Here is a 10,940-nt window from a genome sequence, read left to right on the forward strand (position 1 = left end):
CATGGAACAGACGTTTTCAGAACCGATTATATGAATATTGAGTCTTATCGCTTTATGATATCACGTTTATATGTACAGACTGATTAAAATTGAGATGTAATTATCACTTTGCACGTTCATCACGAACAAGCCTGCTGTTAAATGTTTCGACGAAATATTTACACAAAAATCTTCCTATCATATAGAAAAAAATTCTTATATTAAAACATTAAGTGTAACGGAAAAGTTTTATATTATAGAATCGAATTATTAACACTTGAACGTAAAATAATATAAATAAATAAGTATTTGGTTCATGTCTTTTGGCTTTGAACGAATTTACAAAATTATGTCTAATTTGTGGTATCGTATATCGCGAAAGCAGATCATATATATAAAATTAATAACAAAATAATAATATATTATTGCTTTAACCTTAATACATTAGCTTTAACTTTAATATATTAATTGTTTAACATTTAATACATTTTTAAATGTTGTCTGTTATAACAATATATCTCTAAAATAGAGATTAATTCTATACAGTATCGACTTAAAATTATTATGAATATTAGATCTTACCAGGCTGGTCTGACTTAAAATCACTAGATATACCTAAAGTAACGTAATTCATCCGTCATTTTGATTCAAAGAACGGATGGTAAAATTCAAAACTGAATGCAATTATCAAGTTAGAATAATTGCACTTAAGATAATCATTCTAAGTGCAGATAAGTTACGTTTAAAATGTGCACTATCCAATGCTATTTTGACTCAAAACTTTTATTACATTACTTTATACAGTCAGTGACTTCAATTGAACTCCTAAAATTTGAAAAATAATGTAATTATTACAATTACAATATATTACAATTACATCATTGGTACAATTATTATTTTACAAAGTAGTTAAATAAACCGTCCAAACCTGATACACTGCATTAATCAGGAGCGTAAAAAATGAAACTTTCATAATCACACAAAAGTTTCTTCCTCTATTTCTAACTACATTTAATACCGTATTTAATTAAAATAAAACAACGTTTAGCTTAATCTACGAAATAAATTTGTCTGACACGATAATCGCATTTACTGTTCAACACGAGAACATGTGCGTCAAACATGTGCACCAGAGGTGCTCGGAGTGCGAACCTTTGTTTCACGATAAGAAAACAGACAAGCTAATCCATCGAAAACCGTACACGCGACATTCAGAGTAGGCTAAGTTTCTTAAGCCTGTCTTCCTCACGGATTTATAATGCTTTACACTGCCATTATCGTCTCAAATATGGTAGTGCATTTGGAGGGATGAAAAAGCATTCGTGAGAACGAGGAAAGCTGGTGAAATCGTGTCTCGAGGAGCACCCGAAGTATATAATCTGTTGACAGACGTTAACGAGCATCTATCACGTCTTGAATATTTCACGAGTCATAATAACGCTTGTTACCTTGATTATCCGTCATTTTTTCGCGGATTCGTGATTTTACAATGTGCAGAATTACGCAAATCGCTATGTAACCGAGAGATTATGGTACACTAAACGATGCACAAACGATCGATTCTCTACGATCTGAAAAATTTCCGCAGTTAGTGGAGACAAACGCGGTCGGAATGATCCTCATTATCCTGTGCATCTTCGCGCTGTCATTTGGCAATGACGTAATCGCGTCATTTCGCGTCGACGACGTTATCGCAAGATTTGTTGTTAACGCGACTCCCGCTCTATTCCCACCTTCGAGAGTATCTCTACAACTATGCATCAACTACGGCAAGATGTTCATGATTTTTATATATTAATTGTTCATTGAAGGAAGCACTCGAAATTTATAGCAACTATTAGCTGTAATTGCAAAAAATACTCCAGTAGAGACAGTAGAAAATGATCTTTTACGAGGATCACCAAAATTCGCGATTCCGAATATTACAACAAAAAAAATTCTCGTTGAAAAAAAAAGTTATAAAAGTATTTACTATTTTTTTTTAGGTATGACAATTTTAAACTGGTCAGTCAATTATGGATTACAGTTAAACGGCTATCTGTCCCTGAGTTTCATACGACGTAGTGTTAGTGGTGACTCATGGACAAATCGTTTAACGATAATCTATAATTGGTCAATTTTAAATTTTCATATTTTAAGAACTACCGGTTGAAACAGAAAATGGCAAAAAACTTTTTTAACTTATTTTTGTTTACAACTTTCTTGCTGCGCAGTATTTTTATTTGCGAATATCGAGATAGCCTGTAAAATACGTATAATAAAATAATATAATACGTACAATAAAAGTAATAAAAGAGAATTAGTCAAAGTCTAAATACAAGTAAATCTAAAAAATTATCTCAATAATATTTATTTTGATAAAATACTAACACAAGACAAAATGAAGTCTGAATTTCAAACTTTCTCTTACCCTTTTCTCTTTCCCTTCGTTAAATCCACAATGAAAAGAAATCGGTATGCCTGTTAAAGGAAAAAGGATACTTGAGGGATGACAATATATAGTAGATGAATAAACCTTAAGAAACACCAACAATTGCCTTTTTTTCTATGTTTTTTCTTTAATAGAAAAGAAAGCTTCACAATAGGCGCAAATTTTTTGAAAATATTTTATATTCTTGATTAAATAAGAAATAGACATTCTTTTCTAAGGATTACTTAGGTAAATTGTTTTATCTTCCAGAAGTTGATTTCTCTTTGTCATGCAGTATATGTAACGCTATTTGTTTTACATTATGCCCATTCAAGTAGATTTATCCATTTCGTGATATGTCACTGAACGACCATGTGGATAGATTTACCTATTTTACGTTCTTTGACAAAAAAAAGTTACAAGTCTAGATAAAAGAATATATTATATTAATATTTATCTTGAAAAGAATAACAAAGAAAATGCCATAGAACCGATAAATTTAGCAAAAATATTTTTAGATCTGCATTTAGATTCATTTTCAGATACTTCAACGAAATCGTTCTTTCCATATATAATGTATAATACATTTCTATTTTTATTTAATGAAAATAACGCATAAAATTTATTGGAGTTAAATACAATATTCTTTCACAGATGACATAGTTAAATTATCTAGAATATTGTCGAATAATTACCTGATGCATAACATTCATAATTTCTACGAAGAATTTAATTCGAAGATATACAATAATTTAGAACATCAAAACCTATATATATTGAATTTAGATTGCGATTACGCCACTGATATTTTACGACAGGTAACATAATATTTATGTTTGTCATAAATCAAAGTATAATAATAATAATAATACATAAGGTATATTAATAGTATAAGGAAATAAAAGTATTATTCATAAAAATTCTCAGAATATAAAATAAATAAATTTTAAAAAAACTCTTTATATTTCGCTGACACTTTGACCGATGACTCACAAATTCGTTATTGTTGTATCTTATAATATCAATCTTCTCTAATTTATCATGATCGATATCTGATGTAAATTGATAGGCACACTCAAAAAGGATGTTCATCGCTCCGACAAAATGGCTGCTTTTTCAAGATCAAAAAACAATAATTGGCAACGATGATAACGTCAATTTAACTTTTACATATGATGACTCTGTGTTGGAAATCTTCGAGGATTTGGCGATTTATCCTGATAGCGACGTGATTCTCGCGCGAAGATTCGATGATGATTTTCTCGAATTATTATCCATATATCGACCAAGTCCACAGCGAGGTGTAATATGGGAAAATCGTGGTAACTGGACAATCAAGAATGGTTTGCGAATGAGCACTTTTGACGTCGCTTCAGCACGAAGAAAAAATCTTCAACAGACGGCTCTTAAATCTTGTCTCGTGGTACTTTACAATATAATCATCACACAAGTGCGCTTAAATCATCAAACGAGACATCAAAGCATTTTATATGCGAGCCAATGTAATATGTGTACCTATATACCATCTAATGCTGTCTAGTAACGTTTAATATTACAAAAAGCAAGTATTAGCGAAGTCCATAATAAAATTTCGAAAATGCTATGATGTAGTCTCGATTTTAAGTGCCAATTTTCTTTTAACAAAAGAGATATTTTCTTTCAAGATTTATTGCAATTGCACACATACAGATGACGGATCCTAACACCATCAACCATTTGACTGACTTCAAGGATAAACCCATAGATCCTGTCACAAAGGCTAATTATCCTTGGATACTGCATTTAGTGAACCGAATGAATGCAACGTGAGTTCGACCTTAAACATCACATCAACGCCAAAATATTTTGTTAGAGTGTTTGAAATAAATCCAACGGCGATAATTTGTAACAAATTTGTCTTATTAACTCTAAAATCACAAATATGCAAGTTTTCAAACGACGTAATACATTCGAGCCCAAGGTTAATTAATAAGGTTACAGTGAAGTGATCAAGTGATATACCTTCATACGTCAAAAATAATGATAAATTGTTTTTGACCGGAGAATTACATGATCAGATGCATGAATGGAACGATTCGTTTAATCAAATAAGCGCATGACATATTTATTATTTACCGTAACAGGAAAATTTGCGTTTACTGTATGTATACTCGTATCTAATTGTGTGTGGCTACTTAAAGTCAAAAATTTATTACCAAATCTGTAAATATTTTGCAATATAATTTTTTAAATCTTTGCTTGCTAATATAATCAATAAATAAATACTCGCACATGAATATTTAATTGAAGATGGAGCGACTTTTTATATGTGCGTATATATATCGGTTTCTATATTTATATATATATATCTCGAACTAATACCCGATCAATACATCTTTCTTCAATATTAAATAAAGAATTTTGATAAAAACTATATATTAATAATTTTAAATAATCAGAATTTTGAGAGATTGAAAAACGTTATTATTTATTGTTTCTAAACACGAGATGCGATATGATGAATTTACAGGTGTAGCCCAGCAAACATATATACAAATGCTATATGTATAACATATTAATATGTAAATATACACACATTAATATCTGTATAATATATATAGCAGTTGTATTTTGGTGCTCGTTAGAATATACGTTAATCGTCGACTCAAAATTCCATATTTTGCCTTTAGGATAAGTTTTGAAGTCACGAACAGCTGGGGATATCGTGCTAAGAATGGCTCTTGGAGCGGAATGATTGGGATGTTGGAACGGCGTGAAATTGATATCGGCGGTACCGCTACATTTCTCGTGCCGGAACGTATCGGTGTTGTGCAATACATCCAATTGTATACACACACGAGGTAAAACGATTATTTATTAAGTTGATTTTCTATGCTTTTCTAAAGGCAACATTCGGGGGAAGCAGAAAATAGTTAAAATTTCAGTTAAAGCTCATAGTTTAGCTTTTAAATGTAAACTTGACTAAAAAATGATAATTAAACTATTATACTATTAATTTTAATTTCTTATTACTATTTCCTATCTTATTATACTGTGTTATTCATATTTTATGTATAAATCTACACAGCTCGCGTTTTGTATTTCGGCGACCTTTACTGTCGACTGTGAGCAACATATTTATTCTGCCCTTTCAACAAAACGTCTGGATAGCAATTGCAGTATTTCTCATTTTGGTCTTTTGTTTGCTCTACTTATCCATCAAATGGGAATACTTTACTCGTGATAGATTGACAAAATCAGCAGCCTACTGGAATCAATTAAATCCCAACAAGCCAACAGTTAGCGATAATTTTCTCATTCTTTTAGGTGCATTTTCTCAGCAAGGTAGAGAAAGAATTTTTTCGATAATATAACTGTAGACTTTGAATATATTATTAAAATGATTCTCAAATATTAATCAAAATATATGAGATGTCAAATTTTATCAATTAAATTATTTCTATCTCGTTTCCACATAAAATTGATAAAATTATTGTATCTTTGTAGGATATTCGTATGAACCCTACAGAGTTTCGTCTCGAATTGTTACTCTTATGTTATTGCTGGCTTCACTGAGTCTCTATGCGGCTTATACAGCGAATATCGTGGGTTTGCTGCAGTCTACCACGGATTCTATCAAAACTGTTCCGGATCTTTTAAATAGTCCTTTAAAGCTAGGCGTGCAGGATGTAGTATATAATAGATATTATTTCAAGGTCGGTGAATCAAAAATCACGAAAATTAATAGTACAAAAACTTTTATTATATGATGATAATTATAATTATAATTACATCATTTATTACCAAATACTTTTATTATATACGATGTAAAAATTATTAGTATAATATTATATATAACAAAAGATACAAAAATAGATAAATCCTTTATGAGATAACAGTCTTTCCAAGATCCCGTTAAGAAGACAATCCTAGAGCAGCGAATCGAGCCGAAAGGAAGCAAATCTAACTGGATGTCTATAGAAGAAGGTATACGTCGCGTAAGAAACGAACTTTTCGCATTTCATGGTGAAATTGGTACGGCTTACCAACTGATGCAAGACACGTATTTGGAGGAAGAGAAGTGCGGTTTGACTGAAATCGATTTCCTAAATGTCTTATATCCGCTTCTTGTGATACAAGAGCAATCACCTTACTCAGAGATAATAAAAACTGGGTAAATAATACCTCTAATTATGCCTCTCTTCACGTGGGCACGAAGTTTTTAAATCTTTAAACTCCGATAAGATATAAAACTTCTTGAAAGTTTAAAGTCTAACGTAAAAATATGTAAACATGTAGTTTTAAAATAGTTTTTATTGATGTTATTTTAAGAATGTACTATGTATATGAACTAATTGTTATTTCATGGTATAATAATTATCGGAGCATTCGGCATTGTCAGAAATTATGTTTTCAGAGCTCTAATATTGCGAGAATACGGACTTAAATATCACGAGGAATATCGCTTATATACGAGAAAACCAGTATGTTTGAGTCAAACAAGCTTCATCACTATCGGTTTCACTGAATGCTACTTCGCGCTGGTCACAATGGGCTACGGAATATTCCTCTCTGTAATCGTGTTTGCGTTCGAGTTATTATGGCATAAGAGGTAAGATTTAAGGAGATGCTGGAGTGATGAAATTTATCAGGAGACGCGGTAGCGTCTCCGGCCATGTTCAAAAACTGCGAGACGCTACAAGTCTCTTATCCCGATTGACATATTATAGGTATATATTTTCGAATTGACTAAATAGAATAAAAAATTCTTTTACAAGATTAAAGACGTCAAATAAGAAAATGAGATTTGACTTTATACTAAAAACGGAAAAAAGCTTAAAAAAATTGACATCTTTTAGCTAGTAAAGCTGTTATTTGACGTAGATGTTTCCTTAATATAAAAGTTTTACAGCTTGTATGAACAAAATATTGTGGTCAGTCGTCGAATTATATGAAAATAAATAATATTAAGTTTATAAAATTAATTATTAAAATTCTAAAAAAAGATTCTCACTCAACTGCAATTTACTTGCATACGCTTAGTGAAGATTCAGAATAATAAGCAGAGCAATAATTATTGTGTAGCAGTAGGTACTTGTGAGGAATGATGTTGCAAATTGTTAGATAAAAATAGACAGAGAATAAACAGAGTAAAATACATATGAATACACATACACACACATTTGTGATTGTATACTTCGATGTATCTGAACTAAAATGATGATGCAGGAAACGGAATTGACACTTTTAATTTAAAATAAAAAAAAGTTCATACTATATCGACATCAATCAAGTTCAGTTATCGTTCAAATATCCCCTTAAGAGAAACTTCTCTACCATGCTTTGTGCTATTTATTATTATTTTTTCTCGTAGGCAAACTATGCACGCGATAAAAGAAATGCCAAACGCAGAAAGTGCAGAAACCAACATTGTAGAATATCTTGATTAAATATCTGCAGAAATATATACTAGTTCAAAAGAAATTCAGGGTATCTGATTTTCCTTTCTGTTGCACTAAACTTAATCTAATTGTGAACTTCATAAAAATCTCGACTAGAGAGATTTTTATTACTTTGTTAATGTTTGTATCTTTTAGTAATAAGCGTAAATTGCCGATATAATTTTGTCATTTAATATAATGTAAAACTATCGAACATACCTGGCTCCTTTAATAAGGTTTCAACAGACTTTTTTATATAGAAAACACTGTGTGGAATAGATTACTTATAAAATAAATGCATACAATGTGATTAATAAATAAGCTTTCTTTATGATTGTTTTGTGTATACAATTTGAAATTAATTGCTTACAAAGTATAATAAATAAATCTTACGATCTATGATTCTCAGCTAAAATCAGCCGCGACAGTGATATATAAGGATTGTTATCCACATAGTTGTTCAAGGAACGTTCTAAAAACATTCTGAGAACGTTCTAACGTTCTAAAAACTATCCCAGGAAGATCTTTAGAATAAAGTGTATTGTATTGAGTGTTCATAAACGAGAAGTATGTACAATTCTATATAAAAAAATACGTATATAATAAAAAAAATATAACATAAAATTTTTTCATATGAGGCTTGTTTTCGAGAAAATCGATTTTAAATATTTGCTAGATTCGTTGGATAAATTTAACCGACAAAATAAAGCACCTGATGACATAACGTTCATAAAAGTTTACTGAAAGAATAAAATTGTGTCGAAAATGCGCAACATTTCTAATAATTTATAAAGTATAACATTCACCGTGCATGAATATCCTGCTTTTATTATGTATCTTCGATTATTTAGTATAATGAACATAAATATGAGCAAAGATAATAATTTTTTTACAGCTAAATCATTAAGGCGAGACATACTTAAATGCAGGCGTATATTTAAAATCAATTTCTTATTGATAATCAAATATTCTTTATTTAATTCAAAAGTATAACAAAAAATATATACATTAATTATAAAAAAAAAAATTCATGCGGCTGATTTTATATCTATTCCTTTCAGTTGTATCTCCTTTAAATTCCCTAACTTTTATCACATATGCCATATTTAATTATATATTCGTTTCATCTTAAATAATGCATTTGAAAAGAATATATCTTTCGACTGTAAGGTACATATACGAATAAACGAGCATTAAACACGTGCCGGTAAGAAGTGCTCATAATAATTCTTCGTGAAGTCTACCATGAGATCCAGAGTGCACTCGGGCAGCTCTTCGACGCACGTCGCCGGACTGCCAGCGAAACGAGTAAAGGACGGCACGATTGTTTCTGGTGGTACGACCGCGCCGTCCTCAATGTAGCAGCAGTCCTTCAGAACGGACCGCCTGCCCTATAGCGAGACAAGTACAACTGTGTGAAGGAATTACGCTATACTCACTCGATTTGGCAAGTAAAAGTCATTATACATACAATTATGGCATTTTTCCCAATGTAAACATACGAGCCAACCAACGCTGCATTCACGACCGCTCGCTCTCCCACAAACACATGATTTCCCATTGTTAGAGGGAAAAAGGCAACCCTAAGCAGGGTTTATCACTTTAGAATTTAGCATTTAACATAACTGTATTAAAGAGTCGCTCTTGTTTGCAAACTGCCAGTCTCGATATTAAAACTAGTATCCATTATAAAGCTACCAATATAACGTACATTAATATAATACACAAAATTTTACTTACCCCCTGCTGAATTTCTTGAAAGGCGGTCGGATGACAGCGTTCTTGCTTATAATACAATAACGACCTGTCCTGACATTGGCCAGATCACCTCTAATGATAGCGTCAGATTGCACTATTACTTTTCCATGCAGCACAATATTCTGCGAGCCGCACAGTACAGTCAACCTGCTCACCTTATTTCCGGAGGCCTAAAATAGCGAAAAAGTGAGGTTACGTATCACATTCTGAATATCTATAGATGCGAGATGTCACTAAATAATTATATTTGTTAAATCGTTTTTATAGCCTCTATCTCTTAACGATAAAAGCTATAACGTTATAATATTCCTTTTTAATTACAGATACAAATGTTTGATTAAAATTGCATGTTTAGTTCCTTCGATTATTATTACCGTTTCAACATATTCAGCTTTGTTGTAATAAATATCTTGAGGCTCCATCTTGACGTATCTTCTTCTTACACACAACTGTATTACTTAATTTAGTTCAAAATTTTAATAAAAATGCTCCGATTAAGTGTCATTCCTCCAAATATATTGAGAAAAGTCATTCAGTATAAGTTGAAGTACTGCTAGATATCCAAACATTTCAGACGTGATCAGCTGATGAATTAAATGCTTGTCGCCATCTGTTGACAAAATTGTGTATTGTTTTCTACTGCAGGAAAATGCATCGTGAATTTATTTCTCAGCTGATAAAGTCATTTTGTAAAAAAATATGACGATATAATAAAAAATACTACAAAATAATGCTAATATACAAATGTGCTTTGCATTAAAAAAGCTTCGATAATTAAATAAAAATTTATTTATTTATTCTCGCAGCAAAATAATTTGTAGTTTTAGTAAAATTATATTGGCAAATAGCAATTAGTATTTTTAACAATTTTTTTGCAGTTTACATAATTGATATAGATTTTGCTACAACAGTTAAATTTGCTAGCTTATTTTTTTTTTTACTTTATTAGAACAATATAAAATTGGTACGAATATATGAGAACACACCAATAAAAAATAAAATTAATTATTTATAAATGTAAGCACTACACAACACTGATAGAAGCAATAAACACTTTACAATTGGGCAGATCAAACATATATCTTTTACATATCTTTGGTTAAAATATTGTAAATAATGTTTGTATTATACATGTGTTGAATAGTGCATATAATAACATAGATATACATATTATAAATTTTTTTATTAAAGTTAAATGTAAAAGTCGGACTTGTGAAATCTTAAATTTTGCATTTTATTTTTGTAATAATCCTGTTTTGATCTTTATTCTTATTAGATTAAATTAAAATTTATAGTCACAATAGATATTATGATTAGATTTATCTCTTATTAATATCAATTTTATTTCTCTTTTATAAAACACAATAGATATA

The 10,940-nt window shown here is 30.5% G+C and overlaps 2 protein-coding genes across 2 annotated transcripts; one reads left to right on the forward strand and one right to left on the reverse strand.

Annotated features, from left to right (window-relative positions):
* Nucleotides 1-3,087: 3,087 nt before the first annotated feature.
* LOC108780887 (glutamate receptor ionotropic, delta-2) lies at nucleotides 3,088-7,034 on the forward strand. The gene is made up of 8 exons (XM_018548720.1): nucleotides 3,088-3,207; nucleotides 3,459-3,812; nucleotides 4,079-4,194; nucleotides 5,059-5,229; nucleotides 5,457-5,713; nucleotides 5,876-6,084; nucleotides 6,268-6,542; nucleotides 6,786-7,034. The coding sequence occupies exons 1-8, from the start codon at nucleotides 3,088-3,090 to the stop codon at nucleotides 6,982-6,984; spliced, it is 1,701 nt and encodes a 566-aa protein (XP_018404222.1). The 3' UTR covers nucleotides 6,985-7,034.
* Nucleotides 7,035-8,846: 1,812 nt separating this feature from the next.
* On the reverse strand, nucleotides 8,847-10,122 carry LOC108780897 (Dynactin 5, p25 subunit). The gene is made up of 4 exons (XM_018548731.1): nucleotides 9,942-10,122; nucleotides 9,550-9,737; nucleotides 9,281-9,392; nucleotides 8,847-9,200 (listed from the first exon to the last, which is right to left on the reverse strand). Exons 1-4 carry the CDS (start codon nucleotides 9,987-9,989, stop codon nucleotides 9,003-9,005), a joined length of 546 nt encoding a protein of 181 aa, XP_018404233.1. The 5' UTR covers nucleotides 9,990-10,122; the 3' UTR covers nucleotides 8,847-9,002.
* Between the last annotated feature and the right edge of the window lie 818 nt (nucleotides 10,123-10,940).

This window comes from Cyphomyrmex costatus, unplaced genomic scaffold, assembly GCF_001594065.2.
Source record: "Cyphomyrmex costatus isolate MS0001 unplaced genomic scaffold, Ccosl1.0 scaffold123, whole genome shotgun sequence".
NCBI classification, from domain to species: domain Eukaryota; kingdom Metazoa; phylum Arthropoda; class Insecta; order Hymenoptera; family Formicidae; genus Cyphomyrmex; species Cyphomyrmex costatus.